The sequence below is a fragment of the Maylandia zebra genome, linkage group LG17, assembly GCF_041146795.1.
Source record: "Maylandia zebra isolate NMK-2024a linkage group LG17, Mzebra_GT3a, whole genome shotgun sequence".
NCBI lineage: Eukaryota > Metazoa > Chordata > Actinopteri > Cichliformes > Cichlidae > Maylandia > Maylandia zebra.
Genome location: NC_135183.1, coordinates 32,591,958 through 32,613,273, shown reverse-complemented (window position 1 = coordinate 32,613,273; position 21,316 = coordinate 32,591,958). Strand labels below are relative to the sequence as shown.

The window sequence follows — 21,316 nt, the reverse complement described above, 5'->3', positions numbered from 1 at the left end:
TGTCCTGCTACTCAAACGGCATCTTGTAAATTTGTTGTTGCTTAAAACAACCGTTTACTGTATGCCAAAATGACCTTCAAGCTACTGAAAAAAAGTACTAAATACCACGTATCTTTGTCTTAAAAAGGTTAGGTTTTGATGCAGTGACTTGTACTAAGAGCTACTGAAGTAGTCATGCATATGGCTTGGTGGTAGTTTCCCTGGTATAATCAAAAAACAGCTGACATATAGACTGAGGATAATAGAAAAGTGAGATTGAATAAGAATAGCAGTAGATTATTGCCCCAAAATTAATGAATATAGATGCCTTATTGTCAAATAGACCCCCCAAAAAATCCTGCGAACAGAGTTTTTTTCCTGCTTATGTTTTAACAGAAGGGGTTCTTCAGTCTAAAAGTTATAAGTCTAAAAGTGTTTACTGTGAAACCATCCATATTGGAATGAGCAATAGTGCCATGTCGTGACCAGATCAGTAACATTACCTCAATTTGGAAAGATAATTTAAACCAAGCATTAATAAGAGCATGAGATAACACAACCTTAATGACTTAACAGAGATTCATCACATTGACTGAACCAAACATATTAAGTGAAAAAAAAATTAACTGTAGAAAAATAATTAATTGTTAAAGAACACAAAAAACCGTTTATTTGAAATTTCTTGTGAGACATTTAAAGAGACATCACTTATATCTCAGTCAAAGGGCAGGGGGGCTGTCAAGAAGCCATTCTTAATGAAGGGAAACAGAGACATAAGGCTGATGTATGCCAAATTACACAAGAAGCTTCATATGGGGTTGCCACAGCAGATGGATCCATAGATTTTTATACCAGGTGTCTTTAATGATGCAGTCCACCCTGACATTGTGCTCAGTCTTGTACCAAAGTGTTATATGTCATGTGTTAAATATATTTGTTAACTACTAGGCTATTGATCCACTATCCTACACATAAAAAACCCAACAAATGTGACATTTTTGGTTCAAATCTTTGTCTGTATGTACAGAAGAGATGGTGGAGGCTATGTCATAGTTTAGAGACACACGGGTGTTCCATTAGTTTTACCAAAACGAATGAAATAATGGACACAGAAAAGTAAAGATCATCAAAAGATTTTGATCCACCGTGCAATACCACCTGGAAAGTATCTGACTTTTTTCAACAAGACAATGATCCCAAACCTGTTTCCCTGTGCTCTCTTTTTCTTTCCTCTTTTCTTTCTTCTTTTCTCTTTCCCCCACTTCCCAATTGTGCATGACAGACCCTACCTGAGCCTGATTCTGTCAGGAAGACGTCTCTTCTTGTTAAAATGGAGTTCTTCCCTCCACATTCGCAAAGTGCTTGATTATTGGATTTTTTTCTCTAATACTGCAGGGCCTTTACCTTACAATATAAAGAGATGACTCTTGTTGTGTTTTGCCACCATAGCACAGTAAAGAGGGTTTTGTTGAAAAGGAACTTCCCCCTTACTCTTTGTTGTCATTTTAGAAATGAAAACCTGCGGCTCTCAAAGGATTTCAAGATTTTAACTGATGTTGTAACGCTCCTCTTATCTCCTTATTCCTAATGTGTTTTTACTGACCTCTAGTGGCACACCTAAACCACTGCAGGGGAAACGGTCCGCTGAACTATGCCCACATGCGTAACTTCCTCTCCTCTTCCTGTTTATTTTTTTCTAAGGTACCATCCTCATACTAATGAAACACTCCAGGAGCTCTGGGTTCCAGAAGGTGAGGAGACGATCTGCTCATGTTGCTATCACCAATAGTGTTAGAAAGGTAGGTGTTTTATGTTCACTAGTATTGCTGTCAGGTACCAGCGAGGTCACATGTTTACGTTTAGACGTCTGTTTAGTAAGCTAGCTTTCAGAAATCATGGGTCAGGTGCTTATTCCTTCACATAAGCGTGTTATATAAAATAAGAAGCTTTCTAGTCACTAATACGTTTGAATTGGTTCTGCTAACGCCTAGCGCCAAAACAAACTGTACAAAGCGGACCCAGAGAACAGATAATGGTCGTTATTTAGCCTTTTTTGTGTTTCGAAGTATGTGTGGTGGGGTGCTAATGAAGTTTAAAAGCACCCTCACAGTGCAGAGCTAACACCCAGGAACTTAAGGAGCGATATTTTTATCTGCTGGGTTTAAAGGTCTACCATTCGTTGGAGCAAAGTCTTGTTCTCTATAACGTCCACCAGCCACTTCTCTCTAAACCTGGTCCTCCCCGGTGTGTGCACCAGTTTGTTTGACTCCACTATGAAGCTGACTTCCACTGGTAGAGTTTGAGGTTTAACCTTCGATACATCCACGACGAAGTAGACGCTAGCTGTCCCCCGAATTGGCTTCCTCGGTGTTGGGGTGCTGAATCGGGCCCGGTAGTGGTGGAAGGTCCGGTGCTCCTCCTCGGTTGAGCAGACAAAGTCCACACTGTACAACCAGCAAGAGGGGAGCTCCCACGTTTTAATGTAAGCCCCAATCTGCTTTTCCCCGACATTCACTGTGAAGTCCTTGCAGGCAGCCCATGGGATATCATCCATCTCAGCCTTCTCAGTGCGGTGGTGTCGGTCCAGCAGGGTTTTTACAAGCTGAGCTGACTCTGTTGTTAGGTTCATTGTTGTCCCCCTTTTTAACAGTATCTTGATGAAAGTTGCGGTCATTTGTATTGTTTGTTGGACTGTTTCTATAGTTACCGGTCAGACGGCGGCCTCTGTTGGCCAAATTTACAATGGCAAGCAAGTTAACCAATATCGCCCTGAGCTTCTGTTTGGGATGTTTTTGTTTGTTTTCTGATTTCACCTAGCTGTTCGGAATTAGTTTGAACTGATAAATAAAAGAAAAGCACTATATTTGAACTGAGAACATTTTTTTAAAGTATTTCCTCATATCCATCCTATAAGGTATATTTTAGCATAAAACAAAGTCACTGATTTACAGTGTTTAAAACACTTTATTAAGTGCAAAAAAGCCCAAATTTAAGGTTTCCATATGAGGACACTGGGTTTCCAGCTGATATACAAGTGTTCCTCTTTATATAATTTCCTTTTTATCTCTGTTTTTATCTTTACAGGTAGTGTGTTGCAAGCAGCGAACAATAAACTCATGGCAGAAAGCCTCCCAGAATGCTGCTGAATTTGCCAGAAGTTATCGCCTCATCTGTTTGCTTGAGGAAAGTATTTCTCTCCTGCCATCCCCAGTGAAACAGGAGACGTATGTCACGGATTAGGATCACACTTGACAGTGTTACCAAGGCAGTAGGTGGCACAGACTTCATCTCCAAGTTCTCCCGGCTCAAGGCGGGGGGCGGCGGTGGCACAGCTGAGAGCACCCACGCAGAAAAGTCTCGGGTAAAAGCCGAGACAGTAGCCTCAAAGGCTTCACTACCTGAAACTACAATGAAAGTAGAAGATGAAGGTGAGGAGACAGATAAGGAGCAGCAGCAGATTACAGAGAAGCCCTTTGTTTCCACAAAGAAGTCCATGTCCACTTTGGATTCAGCAGCAAGTGTTTCTGCCCCGTCCTCTAATGTGGCAAAACAAACTATGCAGCTGCTCCAGCCAGCAGCTCTGTCTACCAACATGGATGAGACCTACAAAACGCTGGCCAACCACATTGACGCTTATTTCGGACCCAGCACAGAAGGAGAGAGCAGGCAGCAGCAGCACATAGAAGGGGGCGATCATGTTGCTGGACCAGTTCCTCAGTTTTCCTCTCAGAAGAAGGGGGACCACATTCCTGTTTTGTCCCCAGTAGGAAAAAGTGTTGAGGCGCCAGCTAAAATTCCTGCCTCTTCCTCTTCGCCTAGTCCTCCAGTAGAGGCTCCTTCTGCCGAAAGCAAAGCTGTGGCGACGGCCTCCCCTAGAAAAGGCTTCACTCATTATCTGTCCTACCCTCGGCCCAGTGTTCAGGCTTTTGTCGGCAGCTACATCGCACCACTGGTCCCCAAATTTAGAAGCGATTCCAAAAAAATGGCAGACAAGTCTTCAGATGTTGCCGTGGATGATGCCACTCCAGAGAAGGAAGAAGTAAAGACGGAGAGTGAGGAAGAGAAAGCCGACAAAGCAAAGCAAGAGCTGCTAACTCAAAGGGAAAAGGTGAGGTGTTAAATGTGATGCTAATGACCGATCCATGCTTCAGAGCTTTGATTCGCATTCACAAGCAAAACAGAACAGGAGAGGAGAAGCAGTACAATGAAAAATTTAAATAAAAGCTAATGCCAAAAACATAGATGAAATGTATTTACACTTTCTTCAGTAAATTAAAATAAGATGGAATTATTCTGGAGAGACGAGATCCTGTCAGAACTAAATAAGTCACGTAGAAAAATTAAGTTTGGAAGTGATCCAATCAGAAGGAATCTTCTTACTTTCCTTTGTGCACATTTGATTTGTCCATCGTAATTTTTTTTTGAGAACAGGACAAAACATCAACACTTGTGAGGAAGAGAAGAGCAGGTATATGGTCACATTTCTAATTTTATGTCAAGGGAAATTAAAATGCTTTATGAACTGTGTATGAACTAAAATTAGACTAAATCTAAAAGAATCCCAATGACTAAGCTATGACCTTTTAGACTATGACTAAAAGATTATGACTAAAACTAAATCTATATTAACACTAGTTCTAAGAAATGAAGATTACACCATGTGGGAAATATGCATCGGTGTGTACTGCTCCCTTTACTGTCTAATGAAGCTGGCAGTTAAGGACACGTGAGGCAACTGTTTCTCAAACTAGAGATCTCTCATAGTCACGTGACTGGATCTTCCTCTTCTCCTCCTCCTGTTCTCCTTTCATACCGGTTACAATTAGATCACCTCGTTGTGTGAAGGGAGTAGAATGAACTCATCCTTTCCTGCATGTAATAACCTTTTATTTCAAACCCACAAAGGCTGCCCCTCCACATGTCGAACTACCCATAATTATTGCTTCAGCTCCCAGATATATACAAATGTATGAGATAGCGCAGCGTGTCTTTGGGCATGGAAGGGATGGTTGATAATCCCCCAAAAATGTTATAAATGATGAGCTCTACTATTTGTCATTGTCATTTAACACATATCCAAACAGTTTCCACATTATTTTTGACCTTTGCTTTATTTTGTCTGCGTTTGTCACCTAGATAATAGCCAGGGTGAGCGTAGACAACAGGACCAGAGCTCTGGTGAAAGGGCTGCAGGCCGTCACCGACGTCAAACTCCTCACTGCTCGAGTGGAGGAGCTTAGCAGCCATCTCCTGGAATTCCCAGAGACTCGAGTTGTGGCCATCAAGGTTAGTGCTGTTTGTAATTTCAACTTGTTCTTGTAACATGTGGGTTACATGGTCATTAAAGTCATTCATTTTCTGTGTTTACTATTGTGACTGATAGGAGAAAGTGCTGCCCTGCCTTCTACGACTGCGCCAGGCCAGAGATCTTCCTCTTCAGGCTGCTGTGAGAGAAGCGTTGGCCCTGACTGGCTACACTGAACCAGTCAAAGGCAGAGGAATTAGAGTCCTGTCCATAGATGGAGGGGGAACAAGGTGCGGCTTTTGGAAAAAAAGACAGACACCCAGATTATATTAAACTAGTACAGAGTACAAATCTACTGCACATGAATGTAAATGAAACAAACTTTTTAAACACGGTGATCAGCAGACATCAGTCTGTCTAAAGTAAAAGTGTTGCGGACACAGACTGAAATATATTGTTAAACTGTTCCAGGGGATTGCTGGCCCTGCAGACTCTCCATAAGTTGCAGGACCTCACAGGGAAACCAGTCCACCAGCTCTTTGATTACATCTGCGGGGTCAGCACAGGTATGGTGTTGCCACCTCTCTCTTGTCGGTCTGTTATAAGCTTAATCCATCATTTATCTAATCGATTAAAGGATTTTAGGTGTCAGCTGTCCTCACTTGTTCCTTTCCATTAGGTGCCATTCTGGCTTTCATGCTGGGGATTTTCCAGGTCCCCCTGGAAGAGTGCGAGAAGATGTACCGGGAGCTGGGCTCGGATGTGTTCAAACAGAATGTGATCGTTGGAACAATGAAGATGGGCTGGAGTCATGCTTTCTATGACAGTGAAATGTGGGAGAACATCCTCAAGTTAGTCTGCAACACTCTTTCATTGCTTATTTAAAAAAAAAAAGGTCTGTTTTTTCTTTCTTTTTCTTCTTTTTTTGTACACTTTTTGCATTCTTTCTTTCCTCTCTTCAGTCCTCAGCTTCAAAGACACCAGGATAGTCTAGAGTATTTGTATGTAATTTTGTGTTTTCTTTAGAGAACGGATGGGTGATGGACGTATGATCGAGAGTGCCAGGGATCCCCACTGCCCAAAAGTAAGTGTTTGAGTGCACACCCATGGGATTTTGTTTAACATCTTAATATTTCTAATGTGCCTGTTTAGTTTCATTTTCTTTTCTCATTGTTTATACCGCAGAGGACTTAGGACTTGAAGGGTTTCATGAAACTGATTTCAAAATTAAAAAGTTCTTTTCATGCCCACTAGGTGTCAGCAGTGAGCACTATTGTGAATAGAGGTCTTCCTCTGAAGGCATATGTGTTCAGGAACTATCGACTCATGCCAGGAGTGAGATCTCACTACCTTGGAGACTGCAAACACAAGATGTGGCAGGCTATCAGGGCCTCGTCTGCCGCTCCGGGCTACTTTCAAGAATTTGTTCTGGGAAAAGACCTTCATCAGGTACAACATGAATGTGAGACAACTGGGAGATGTTTGACTGTTCAGTTTATTCAGTTTATTTATTTTTAACTTAAATTTAAGTCTGAACTGAACTCATCTGTCCATCCACTCATGCTGCTAACTGCTTATCCACTTCACTAACTAAATCGCAATATATTAATTTAGTTATTGTGTCTTGGTTTCAGTTGACCTTCACATTTTCAAAACCATAAAAATAATTATCTGTCACAAATTAAGCCTAGAATTAAGCCAGTGTTATGGAAGTAACAGGGATTGAGATTGGCATGTGAAAGTGCACGTCTCTAAGAGGTTTGCTTTCCAGGAAATCTACCAATGCGCTTCTGCCACGATGCTGCTTTTTTAAGGGACCAGTGCCAAGGACACAGGCACTGCGTGCAACAGCAGTGGCAGTTTTATTTATATAGAGCATTTTATTACACATAAACTAAGCTGCAGTGCATCGTGTGTGTTTGTGCATCAAGGATATATGTGCAGATTTGTTCCACTATTTCAAACTCACAACCTTGGAACAGCCCCATAATTGGCTCTTCCTCTTTTCTGGCTGTCAAGAGCCTGAAGGACAGAGGGGAAAGTCAACAGAATGGGGTGGCGGTACAGAGAGAGAGAGAGAGAGAGAGTCCTCAGACCTGGTCTGTGACCTTAAACATCAATGGTATCCTCCTTTTTACACCCCGAGAGGCCTTCCTCGAGGGAAATTGCAAAAGTTTCTGATTCCCTATGAAAGAGAATATTTTAAAGGAACCGTGTCTGTGTGGAGCCTATTCCAGTTGTCACAGAGCGAAAGGAAGGGTAACACCCGGGACAACCCGACAAGCATGTGGGAGGCGAACCCATACGAGCAAAGTGAGAACATGCAGACTCTACAGAGATCATCAGTCAGCCCGTAATATTGCCCAATATGTCATTTAGGTTCTAGTTTGGATTCTTGTCAGATGTATTGTTTTTTTTTCTCATTTTAAAAACTGATTGCTTTTAATGTATTAGGTGGGGCTTAGACGGTGGCCCTGAGAGTTCAAATGTGCTGCAATTTAAGAAAACACACTGGTATTTTGCTGTACTCTAATAAATCTGGAAGTTGCCCAGAAAGACTAATATTAAAGTGTTATTTTGAAGTGGTATTATTAGGGCAGGATATCTTTAGATGATCTTACAGGCAGCAATTCTCCTCAAGGCTTAGCTTCATTTTGATAACCTACTTAAGCAAAATTAGCCTTGTCCCTTCTTCTCTCCCCTGCCATTTTCTAATACAGTAGTCCTTGTAGACCCCCCCTTTTGTGTTTCCTTTTTTTTTTTTTGCCAATAACAGGTCATAATCTACACCTCTGGTCTACATAAGCCTTGATACTTGTAGACGTTATTGGTTTAGAACCAAAGGCCTGCTCATTCTTTGCCCGGAGAGCTTCTTTTGTGGCACTATCCCAGGAAAAGTGCTCTAATCTTTAGTTAACAAAAGCTAAGCTGTCTGCTGCTTTCTCTCCATTTATTAACAAGGCAAATATGACATGGCTGTAATCTCCCTTTCTATCCAACACAATTACAGTTACATTTCTGTTTGCATGTATAACGTGTGTGTGTGTGTGTGTGTGTGTGTGTGTGTGTGTGTGTGTGTGTGTGTGTGTGTGTGTGTGTGTGTGTGTGTGTGTGTGTGTGTGTGTGTGTGTGTGTGTGTGTTTCTGTTTGCACATTTCTCTCCTCACTTACACCTCTGCAAAAAGTATCTGTTTCCCATGCACTGGGCTGACAGCAGGGATGGAAAGACAGAGACTGAGAGAGTTATGTGCGTTGTTCTCCAAATTCCTCTTGGAGCCAAATAGTGTTTCATCAACATTTTGAGCTACCCTCGCCACCCACTGATCTCACTCCTACTCTAGTTTTCAGCACTTGCAGCGGTATTTCTCAGGAGAGTTCTGCCACTGCAAGGGATTTAAAAAAACACACGAACACATTCAAGTCCATTGTTTTCATCATACAGCATTACTAAGGAGTTTCTTGCAGTCACTGAGATCAGAGGGGTTCTGAATGTCATTTAGTGTCAGAGTCAAGAGGAATCTGTGTGGTTTGTCTCAGCAGTGCAGCTTATAGTATACGAATATATATGAATTGCTTACATCTTTGTCTTAACAGTCACACAATCAGGCTTAAAATGACACTTTTAATGTTTTATTGTACCATAAGAACGCCTTGAGAGCAGAGCAGACCCATTAAGATCAACATTTACTGTGGTCTAATGTAATGTGGGATAAGTGAAGAGCAGAAGAAAAGATTTTTGTTACCAGGAGCTTTCTGCTTTTGTTTGTTGTCCTGGTGCTACTGACCCGTTACAGCCTACGGTCACTGAAGAGTGAAACAGGGAACTCTCATCAGATGACACTTTGAGTCTGATATAAATGTGCATCCTAAAATGATTTCTAAGTCTTTTATGCTGGTTCTGTATCCTTACAAACTAAACTACTGCATTAGTTTCATTGCTTTTCTGTTGCCCCACCACCTGTAGAAGAGTGGAAATAACCTTTTCCCACTTCTCTGTGGGGCAAGATGGAGTGCCACACTCTCACACTATTTAATCTCAGCCAAAAGAACTTCAGTGCTTGGATTAAATTCAGAACTGAACTTGGTGAAAGGCTGACAAAGAGCAGAAGCAGCAAAACGGTTCAGACAGCCATTGAGCTGGATTATTCTTTTTTCTTTTCTTTTTTTTTTCTCTGTTCATGATTCTGTCAAGAATCTGTTAACACTATTTAGTAAAAATGCACACCAAATGGGTAGTGCAAAAGCAATGGGATAATACAAGAAAGTTGTAAGATTAAAATCCTGAAACGCACTGTGATTTACCAGTGAAGCTACATTTGTACTGTAGGTAGTTTCTGTCCAAATGATCCAAATGCAACTTATTTTTGAGGGCAGATAAAACCACTGTTTTCCGGGCTTGTTTACTTCGTTTTCCAGCACAGCACATCTCTCGCCCAAAGCTGTGTAGCTCCAGGACAGCCTGTCCACTTCACCTCATTTGTCCTCAACATGCTGTCACAACAGATATATTTAAGCTAAAGGACACATACCAAAAAATCTTTCTCTGCACAATAAAAACATGGCAGCCTTTCTTCCTCTCTAGGATGGAGGACTCCTAATCAACAACCCCACAGCTCTGGCCATTCATGAGTGTAAGTGTCTGTGGCCAAACACACCCCTGCAGTGCGTGCTGTCTCTGGGCACCGGGCGATACGAGACAGCGGGCAAGAATAGCACAACCTACACAAGCCTCAAGACCAAACTGGCTCACGTCATCAGCAGTGCCACAGATACAGAGGGTAGGACCACACAAAATGTTGTTTATCAGTGTTTGACATCCCACAAGCAGTTATTTCTAAACGAAAGGTTAGAGGTGGTGTGATGAAAACCAGTATTGGACAAAACAAAAAACATGTCCCTCCATCCTTATTTCAGAAGTACACACCATGCTGGATGCTCTCCTGCCCCCGGACACCTACTTCCGTTTCAACGCCTACATGAGCGAGGACATCCAGTTGAATGAGAACCGTGTAGAGAAGCTGAACTTCCTCAAGAGCGAGGGCGAGCGCTACCTCGAGCGCAACGAGGCCAAGCTGAGGAAGGCGGCTAGCATCCTGGGCCAGGAGAAGAGCGCCATGCAGCGACTGGCCGAGTGGGCCAAGCTCAAGGCCGACATGTACGAAGGTTTCCCCTTCGTCTCCAAGCTCTAGCCTGGTAGCAGTGTGACCCTAGGGGTTTGTTTTTTAAGGTACAAAGACACAGAGAGGGAGGCAAATAGACCCCCAATGGAATCAATGTTGTGGAAAAGATGCATACTAGGAGACAGTTTGAAGTTAAATTACAAATGTTTACACTGTTTTACCGCAGCTACCTAACACTAAAAGAAAAGATCTTTTGGTCATATTAATGTTTAATAATTAACAAGTGTAATACAATTTGCTGTTGGTGGGGAAGGATGTGTCTATAGTGGAGACGGAATGTTCTATTAGAACTGAGCAGGTTTTGACATTACAGCGGAAACCTTTACATGACTGAGGGAGGAGGAAAATGTAAGAAAATGCTGGTTTACTGGTTTTTGGGACGCACAAAGATGGGCATGTGATACCTGTTATACACAACAGTTTACCTATGGTTATTGGGTAAAGGAAGTGAGCTTTGTTTTCTTTTTCAGTAACTTGAATACATAAAGATGTAATTAATACATGATTGCACCGTGAGAACATGAGCGTGACTACCTATCTGTAACACTGTACACAAGTTAACACCTCACGCACTTTTTAAAGGGTAATTCTTAGCCTCTCTGTTGAGAATGATGTAAATACATTTTGTGGTAATTATGACATAAGTAATTATGAAGTGTTAGAATTTAACAATTTAAAAAAGTGTGCACATACCGCTACTTTGAAGACTGATACTAAAGTAAAAGAAAATGTTGTAATCTGGTAAAAAGCATGTCTATCCCGCTTTAAGCAGCTAGTTGTGGCCCCATGGTTAATATAAAGCTTTTACCTTGAACCTCAATCAAGCCTGATTTCTGTTTCTGCACAATTTATAAACTAAATAGACTTGACATTGTGAGAATCCTTCCTGCCCCGACCCCTTCCTTCATTACTTAGTGGAATGCCAAAAATGAACAAAATGTAATGATATAATAAAATTATACTGTCAAACCACTCTTCCTTCTTCCTTCTTGCACAAAGTGTTCTTCACTCACTCAGTCTTTGTGTGTTTACACACTACTTTGAATTTAATCCTTAGTTATTATTAAACCTGACCCTGGTTCTGCCAGAAGTTTCTTGTTGTTTAGAGGGGAGTTTTTCCTTCCCACTGTTGCCACTGTGGGCTCATCTGATAGTTTTGATTTTCTGTATTATTTTAGCATCTTTACCTGTCACTCATTTATAACATTTGGGGTGTTAGGAAACAAACCAACAGACAAAGGAACACCCAGTGTATTGAGGATTGCGTTGAAATCCTATACCATCCAAGAATGGAAAATCATTTTGTTTTCAAAACTGCAGAAATGTCTCTCCTTAGTTCCTAAACACCTAAAGAGCAAATAGAAGTGATTTTGTTTCTCTTTGTGTTTGTGTGTGCGTGTGTGATGTATATCTGCTTTCAGTTTCTGCTGCCTCAGTGTCATTTAAAATAAGGACACAGACAAATCACAACGCGCCACACAAAAGACATGTCAATGAAGAATGCCAAGTGTCGTCTTATGATGAATTGCTTTTCTTTTTCCAGTTGCGCGCATTAGGTTTTTGCTTTGTTGTTTTGATCTCATTGATTGTCACTTGAAATTCCACGGGATCATTCCTCCCAGTCATGCTGCCGTTACCCCATCAACATAAACGGCATGCCACTAAAAGCTGCACCTGCAAACACTCAAAAGCTACAGATATCAGAGTAGTGCAAGTATTTCCCTGCATTGATGTCTCACTCCTGCATTCAGTGTGTCAACATCACAGTTTGACATGCGGATTGATGGACCTTTTATTTTTTTTCTCTCTTCAGTACCAGCTTGAGATTGACCGTGGCCTCAGCCAAACGTCAGATCCTGATTTACGATCGTGCTGCCTACTCTCGTCCTTGCTCTAGAGTGATTTTTTTCATTAAGTGAACACTGATAACGGGGTGAGAGATCCTGCAGGGGTGTGTACAGCTACCAGTGTGGCTGAAAGTGTCTGTGATAAACATGGCTCAAAATACTCTTCGAGTCAGGAATTCCCTGACTGTTTCAAAGTAAAAGTTCCACCCTTTTCGATATATTAACATGATTGATAGAGCGCTGACTTTTTGTTTTTATGTTATTTGTCCAAAATTTGATAGATGGCAGAGAATTCACTCTTCACTACTGTGGAATACACTCACAGCCCACTTTGTTTGGCATACCGGTTCAACAGCTTGCTAACACAAATAACTAACAGCCAATCACATGGCAGGATCTCAGTACAGTTAGGTTGCATGCTAAAATGTTTGAACTGAGCATTTACCCCTTAGTACCAACTGGCATTATTTAAACACCACAGCCTACCTGTGTATTTTCTAACCGTGTCCACCCCTTAATGACTACAGTGTAATCAATCTTCTGATGGCTGCTTCCAGGAGGATAACACACCTTGTGACAAATCTCAAATCATCTCAAACCGGTTTCTTCAACAGGAAAATGAGTTTACTGTACTCAAATGAACTCCACAGTTACCTGGTCTGAATCCAGTAGAGCACCTTTGTACAGCAGCACTGTGTGCAGGAAATCTGCAGCAACTGTGTGATGCTGTCATGTCAATATGCACCACAATCTCAGAGGAATATTTCCAGCCCCAGTTTGTATAATTAAGGCGCTTTTGAAGGCAAATAAGGGTCCAATGAGTTCCTGGTAAACTGGCCAGTGAGTTTGTATAAGAAGTAAAACTTTCATGCTGAAGGTGCTGCAATTTATATCTCAAGGTTTAAGACAGAGAGTGGGTCAGGGTTGGCTGCATTTCTACGTTTTCTGTTTATGTAGCAAATTAAAAATGTTGAAATAATTGCTGTTGCTCTTTGCTGTTCTTACATATGTTTATTTACAGATAGATAGATGGGGAGATAGAGATGGAGATATAGAGACTTGGGTGTCTTTGACAAGGGTGGTCAAGAGAGACAAATGAGGTGAATGTGACATTAACACTCACACGCAATTTTCATTCTGTTCTCTTCGGTGTTAAAGGCCAAAATGCCAGGGTAGAGTGAAGTCCGCCAAGCACTGTTTACATGAAGCGTCTATATAAATAGTTCATACCACCGCACTATAGCAAGAGCTGTCTGTCTCTACGCCTCCTGTTCCTGGTGTTCCCTAGCAACTGCTTTGGTTCCCATTGACAATATTCTCAACGTATGTGTGCCCACGTTTGCTTAAAATTGCCTCAGATTTTGGCAAAAATGTGTTACACAGCAGACCTGCTTTATTTCACTGCTATAGAAAGTCATTTGGAACTTAATAAATGTGTCTCTTTGTTTTTTGCTCAGTGTTTGAAGCATGTGCCAAGTTTCTCCTCTTGTTTTCAAGTTCACGCTCTTGGCTTATGTGATTATCAGATCAACGTCTGTGAGGATCTGCCATCTTCTTATACAAACAAAAGTGTAGCATGTGACCAGATGTTGTTACAAGGTGACTGACTTCTCTTTTATCGTGGCTCTACTCTGTATTGAGATTCACAGCCGCCACCCCCTAAATGCGAGATTGCAATCTCTCAGTCTAAAGTAGTTCCAATTGTGTGAGTGCACCCACGGGAAAAGGGGTTACAGGTTTCGAATTCCCTCATATGAATATGAATAAGGAAGAAAGGAGAAAAAAAATGGCCCAGCACTCACTCAGTTTTTTTAAGTGTATTTCCTTCTCACGATTCCCTGGGTTGACGCAGTCCGAGTACTCTGAACAAGTTCATATTCATGCTATCCCAAATTACATCTGAACTGAACTGAAAAATCCAATATGAAATATTATTTAAATCTTTGTCAGTATATATGGGAGAGGTAAGGAAAGAAGTACAATAGTGAGTATATGCAGCTATTTGTAAAGCACTGTGGAGGCTCTATCATGGTTTGGGGCTGCATTTCAGCCAGTAGTGCTTGGGATCTTGCTAATACAGGCCCAGTATTGCAGATACCAATACCAGCACTGATATGTTTAACTTATGCAGGGCTGAGCAGTCTGAAAAATACTTATGAGATGAATAATCACCAATTTTCACATTCTGAACACATTTTAATGGCCACTATATCACTGTGATATTTTTTTTACTTTCCACTATAATGAGTTAACACAACAAAACAAACAAACATGTATTTCAAAACTGGGTTTTTCAGAGTATCATATAAATGTGCCTGGAATGTAAAGAAGCCTGTCTCCAAACCACTTTAGATCAATTTCTGTTATTAAAGGTATATTTTTTCATTTCCAAAGAAATAATTTATGCAACACAATTCAGTGGGCTACATACTGAACCTAAAGGAAAGAAACAAAGTATCGATCCAATACCAATACCAGCATTAGTATCGATACTATCAATATTTGCCCACCTCTAGCTCATACTGATGAGTGAGAAGAAGACTCTAGCTGCTTCTCTTCAGTGTAAACATTAACAGTGTGGAAATATATATCTGGTGAATGTTAAACATACACTGTCTTGCCATAATATATCCTGTCCTGTATAAACTGTTTTTAAATCATACAGTGGCACAGAGAAGCTCTGGTGTAGACCCCACTCCAAGTCCGACATATTTTGGCCTTAAAAGATGCTTGGTGATAGGAATACGATGGCTTTCCAGGACACAGAGAAAGCCTCTGATGCATGAAAATATGTTAAAGTACTGCTGCAGGAGTGTTTTTCCACTTAGTGGTGTGTCTGCCAGTAATGTCGCACTCTTAAAAAAATTAAATAAATAAATAATCTTGTCTCGCCATGTCTTTCACTGAGCGAAAACTGAGTTTGCACAGTGCCATTGCTCTCTGCAGGTCTCTGTCAGCCAGTTAATATGGAGACACACCTGCGCACACACACACACAAACATCCTACTTGCCCTGTGGAAATGTCAGACATCAGTGCCTGTGCCCACCGTTTCAACGTCTGCACGTCTTTAAAAGGATAATATCAGTCACACCCATGAGCTGGTGCACAACATTCTCTCTGAGGTTTGAACGTACATGTACAGACACAGCAGCATATTTTTCATCTCACATTAAGTTGTGTTTGTTTTGGTGGTGGCCTTCCCTCAGGCCTTGTCACCATTACTGCACGTTACAGCACTCTGCACAGTGGTGAAGGCTAATGTCCCTCGGCCCAGATGAGTGTTACTTCATGCACATATCGTGGACAAACTGTACGTATATCCTTTTTCCCCCTAAACAGTGTTGATGATCTGAGCCTGCCCTGTGGGAAGCTACATATGATTAAGCCACAGCTGCAAACTCCAAGCTCACTGTTTTTCTTTTTGCTGACATATAATGGTGAAAATACACTTCTCAGAATAATTAAAGGAACACTCTAAAAACATCAGATCTTTATGGGAGAAAAACCTCATGCTGGATATTATACTGATATGGACTGGATAATGTGTTGGGAACAAAAAGGATGCTACAACATTTGATAGAAATTAAAATGATCAACGTATAGAGGGCTTAATTAAAAGAGACTCCAACCATCAAATTGCAAAGTTGCATTGCAGCAACTCAAAATGGTATTCAGTAGTTTGTTTGGCAATAGATGGTGTCCCAAGGAATCGCCGATCCCAGATATGAACCAGGGCATCACTGAGTTTCTGGTCAGATTGAGGTGCATATTATTGCCACGGCTTCTCCAGACTCTTTCATGTCTGGACATGCTAATTCTGGTATTCTATGGCAAAACACACGGTGCTGGGTAGTGAGCACAGCGTCCTAGAGTAGCGGTCCCCGAGTTGAGGCTCAGGTGTGAAATGTATAGTTTTCAGGGTTTTTATCTTTTTTTTAAAAAATAGTTTTTATTGTTAAATGGGTTTCCCTGGGTCTTTTCCCATTTGTTATGAATAAATCTTCTTTTTTGGTACTGGTACAGCTTTTATTTTGTTGTATTTATCCGCGACACCTTAAAGGCCTTGAAAATATCGTTGGACATAAACCGGTCTGTGGCGCAAAAAGGTTGGGGGCTGCTGTCCTAGAGGACGTCGGGCCCCCAAGCCACCCTCAGGAAGTCTGTTTTTGATTCTGACACTGACTCTAGACCAGGGGTGGACAACTCCAGGCCTCAAGGGCCGGTGTCCTGCAGGTTTTAGATCTCACCCTGGGTCAACCCACCTGAATCAAATGATTAGTTCATTACCAGGCCTCTGGAGAACTTCAAGATATGCTGAGGAGGTAATTTAGCCATTTAAATCAGCTGTGTTTGATCAAGGATATATCTAAAACCTGCAGGACACCGGGCCTTGAGGCCTGGAGTTGCCCACCCCTACTCTAGACAAATGCAAAGCTGGTGAAAAAAATAAAAGTGGCATCCACCTGTAGCCTAAAGCTATTTCTGTTATAGGAGTTGTGTCATTGTTGCTCCTTTTTCAGTAACAGCAAAGCAACTGAAACTGATTAGCACCCCCCTGCTACTTAACTGTTCACTTCATTATACCATAAGTTTAACTGCTTACTCTGATTGAAAAGTGTTCCTTTTTTTTAGTAGTGTATGTAGTGATGGTGAGTGAGAGAGAGATAGTGAGTCTGTAGATTACTGGTGTTGATGGCTGCAGTCTATAGAAGACATACTTCCTGTGTCCCTGACATGACACGACCTGAGTTATGTGGGATAGGTGAGGAGTGTTCACGCATACAGCTGTCATGTGAGAAGAAGGATCTGCAGTTTAAAATATGTAGTGGGATGGCGGGCCAGTAATGAAAATGTAATGTGCAGTGGAGTGTTTGACACCAGCAAGGCCTTGTTCATATCTGTATAGGCCATCTGTCCAGTCCAGGCACGTGACATTGGGAAACATCTATTAGCAGCACACTGTGTTAATTTTATACTGAATGGAGACTTTTGAAGGTGCCAGTGAAAAACACTGGCAGCAAAGCCAACGTAAGTGCCAATGACTAAACTGCTCAATGTCTCAACATCTAAATCTTGCAAATGTAAGGTCTTTAAAAACAAGAGCCAAAACTATAAAGCAAACAAAGCTTAATGATGATTTACTAAAGTAATGGTTTCAACGTTTTAGAAATAAAGCCTTTACATCCCGGCAGGACTGTTTGTTTCACGCACCTTCGCCCGCAGGCCCCTCTGCTGCGCTCATTAAAGAGGGGTCGCTGTAGTTGGGTGGTTTTTTTGTTGTTGTTTTTGTTGTTGTTGTTGTTTTTTTTAATCTGCGTCACATTGGTAACGACTGAAAACATTAAAGCAAAGGAGTCTCACTCTGGTATAAAAGAAAATAGTCTTCTTTTTGTGAGGTTTTAGATTACTACTAGTTTATATTAGACTAAAATCAATAGATTAATAATATTAGTTAAGTACCTGACAGAGTATTTACCTGCCTTAGAAATATAATCATATAGGGAGTCTGTGTTACCTTATTTGACAGAAATCTTAGCTTTTACTGTTGTTTCTACGATGAAAACATGCTGATGAGCTTCTTTTCCTGCTGGGGTAAATGGCATAAAAGTTTTCATGGCATGTAGGCCTTGTTTATACAATGTTTAAAGCACAAAGTCAAATGTTGGGCTAAAGCTTGGTCCCTTTTTTGTGAGAGGAGTGCGTCATCCTCTCTGAGCGTAGACGATCTCTGTCGCTGCTGGTTTTGACAGCGGTAGGGGAGCTGCTGGGGAGAGCGGAGGACCCGTGTGGACCACAGCTTGCTGTAGCAGCGGCTGAGAGGGGGGGGGGCGGACACGCACCAGCCGGACACAGACTCTGAAACACACACACCTACCCACAGCACACACGCGCGCCTCTCTCAGCCTTTTCAGCAGCATCAACACACATTTCACTGACGGGGTGGAGGAAACAACAGTCGGGTTGTAGAAAACGGTGAGTGTTTCTCATCTCTTTTAGTTCTTTAAAGATGGAGTGGGGGTGTGTGAAGGAGGGGGGTGTCTTTATTCTTTCATCCCCCCCACGACATAAGGGTTAGGGTAATGGTGCAGCGAGTGTGTCAAGTCTTGTCATCTGCCGCGATGTCCCTGTGATGCTGGCTGGTCCAGGATGCCCAGGTTTGCGGTAACACAGCAATATGGACGCCCGGTATTATTTTGGATGCCGCCGAGTATGAGGCAGACGTTGCAGTGCGTGCACTAGCCGCACTGCATCTTGAGGAGCAGTAGCATCAAAGCCACAGGAGGGGAGGGAAAGCGGTTTGTCGGTGGGCCCTGGCGTTGAATGAAGCTGCTGGTGCAGCAGGGTCGGTGCTGCCGGCCGGTGCGGGCAGGCCCGTGAAAGCGCTGAGCGGATTACTTGATGTCTGCTGGTGATGCTGCCAGCTGTAGCTCAGCTCCCCCCTCCATCCTCCCGGTGTCATTTCAAGTGTTTTGACTTAAAGGGAAGCTTAAGCCGCCCTTGATTTCATATCAGAGATTTTGAGATGTAGGGTAAGAGCTCGACTGATTATAGTCGATAAAACGAAACCATTATACATGAGTTTGGAGGACAAAGGCACAGAGACGAGGACAGCCTTTAATATTTTTCAAGATTTGCTTGAAATATACATCAGCAGTCATATTAAACCCAATCTTATTATTATTACTACATCAGCTAAAAAAATGTTGTTCACCTTGCCATATAATTGTAATAGTAGCATTTAGCAGTCCTTTGTCATTAATGATTAGTGAATATTACTGAGCAAATGTTGGCCATGTTCTAATGAACTTGTGAGTTGGAAGTTTGTTAAAGTGTAGACAGTTTAAGACAAAATGCTGTAAATGGATTCTCAGTGAGTGCACCTGAATACTGCAAAATGTGCATTTAGAAATAAAGAATACTGCAGTCACAGAAGGATTAGACAGCACTCCAACATCAGTAGGAATGTGAGCGTTTCTGCCATTCATCTAGACGTATTACAATGGTTATGTGAGTGCTTTGTGTGTTTGCACTTTGTTAGAATGGTGTGATGCAGTGTTAAGGGTTAATTAGCGATGGGCCATGATGGTGTAGATGCTGTAGTGATCATCTGCATGGAAGGAAATGTGCAATACAGCAGGGAGTTGTGACAAAGCTGATGTCCTGCCGCAGTCCAAGAAAGACAAGAAACTGAGTTTAGGGCACACTGGGGACGACGTGTGATTTTACTGTGGGGATTATGGTGGGCATACTAAAAAAATAGTATAATGCATCCAAACAGCTGTCAGTATTATACATTAAAGCGTAGAATCAATACAGAACATTTCTGCTGTTGTATAGATGTAGGCAGGATGAAAAGTAAATAATTGTTTAAATTCTACTAGTTCTGACTGTAATTTAACAGACAAGTTGCTTACAGTGTGGGATTGCAGATGTGAATGTGCTGGAAACTGTTCTGAAGCTACAGTGTGGTCTGTGTCTGTGGATGAGATGAAGGTGGAGCTGAATAAACAGAACGTATTTGCTATAACAGCACAAGTGTGGGAGAAAAGTTGATATAGCATAGTATCGCAGTATTTTGCATGACGGTGTATCGATACAGGAACACCAAATAGCAGTATTTTTTAAAATAAATTTGATTTCTCTGTGAATATTATGAACAAGAGGGCTCATCTCATGCACCGCTATCCTGGGATAATGTTAGTTGAGCAAATTTACTTTAAATCTGCTCAGCCGAAAAACCGTCCCACTGCTGCCTCCTAATTCAGAGCAAGCTAATAGTTCAGTCACAAGTACCAGTTTTGGTTGTAATTGCACAGGTTGCTTGATAGGAGGCAACATTTCTGCAAACAGATGCAGTTTGACATAATTGTAACAGTTAAATGTGAATATCTGTCTATGTAGATATGATAGACAGAAATGTAGATAAGAAATATATGTAGATAGAAAATATGGGATTTTTTGACAATTTATCACAGTTAATTGTTGTATTATCAGGAAGAAATTGCATGAAATTGCTAACGTGATCCCATTCGATTGCAGACTGATATCTGATTGATATCAGATATCACCAAATGTTGATATTTTATTAAATAAAATATCATATCATATCATGAATGAACTATTGTGATAGTGTTCTGTTGTGGGATTTCCACCGCTACATAATATAGACTCAAATGTAAATGCAATGTAATGTAAATGACTGCAACCCTGATTTGCTTATTCATTGTGATTTCAAGGAACTGAGCCCAGTGTCCCTGTTATGCAGTGAAAAACAAACAAACAAGCACTGCTCTTTGCGTAGTGTTTAATTAAATGCATACATGCTTGTTCTATATGCTGCAGAAAGTCACCAGTGACTTCCACGCCTGGCTGCAAAACAGTCCATGAGTGGGTAGAATCTTTTTGGAGGCAATAAGAATGGCACTGTGTGTCACTGCAGAATTTAAAGTGTGAGTTTTGTGGGGGTTTTTCCTTGGGGTACTAACATTTACAGCGTGATTCAATATGACTTGATGCCGTGCGCCCACTCTGACCCAGGGGCACCACCAAGGGGGGGCCAAGGGGGGCACTGGCCACACCCAAAATTTGCTAGCGCCCCCTGGCATGACTATCCAAAGATGGTAATAATTTTAGTAAACATGAGCACAAGCGAGAGGAAGACAGCCTACAATGAGTTGAAACATTAACTTGTTATTTATTACTACATATGCAGTTTTTGTCATTCGTATTGTGTCACTTTGTACATCCCTCACGATCTTCTGTTTTTGGTGTGCCACCCCAATATTTTTGTAGCCTCCATATGGTCACCCCTATGAAAAAATTCTGAAAAAATTGACCCTGCATAGGAAAGTACTTTAGAGCACAGAAAATATTTGCAGGTTTAATAATTGTTGCAGTGAACAGGAAGCCTATAATTGTGCTGTGCGAGGCGGCACCAGAATGCTAATATCAACCTGCTAACCTACATTTCGAAAGCTCCAGTCAGCATTTAACTCTCTGTTCTTTTATAATCTCCAGGAAAACACAGCGAGAGCTAAGACTGCAAGAAAACATATCTAACTTT

The 21,316-nt window shown here is 41.5% G+C and overlaps 2 protein-coding genes across 18 annotated transcripts in view; both read left to right on the top strand.

Moving 5' to 3' along the window:
• Positions 1–1,618: 1,618 nt before the first annotated feature.
• Positions 1,619–11,377, top strand: pnpla8 (patatin-like phospholipase domain containing 8). Of its 2 annotated transcripts, none has more exons than XM_004560860.4 (10): positions 1,619–1,730; positions 3,064–4,087; positions 5,116–5,265; positions 5,363–5,514; positions 5,696–5,790; positions 5,904–6,075; positions 6,251–6,308; positions 6,479–6,673; positions 9,807–10,002; positions 10,139–11,377. In XM_004560860.4, the coding sequence occupies exons 2-10, from the start codon at positions 3,206–3,208 to the stop codon at positions 10,411–10,413; spliced, it is 2,175 nt and encodes a 724-aa protein (XP_004560917.2). In that variant the 5' UTR covers positions 1,619–1,730; positions 3,064–3,205; the 3' UTR covers positions 10,414–11,377. The 2 variants fall into 2 exon arrangements, with proteins under 2 accessions (XP_004560917.2, XP_076731870.1); XM_076875755.1 differs by having other exon boundaries at positions 1,645–1,782; positions 3,068–4,087.
• Positions 11,378–17,995: 6,618 nt separating this feature from the next.
• Positions 17,996–21,316, top strand: part of nrcama (neuronal cell adhesion molecule a) — a 64,490-nt gene continuing 61,169 nt past the window's right edge. For 9 of the 16 annotated variants that reach the window (XM_076875544.1, XM_076875559.1, XM_076875548.1 and 6 more), the window contains exon 1: positions 17,996–18,225. The gene's annotated coding sequence lies outside the window, so the exon portion shown is untranslated. The remainder of the gene's footprint in view (positions 18,226–21,316) is intronic. The other 7 variants (XM_076875551.1, XM_076875557.1, XM_076875555.1 and 4 more) reach the window with 1 other exon arrangement.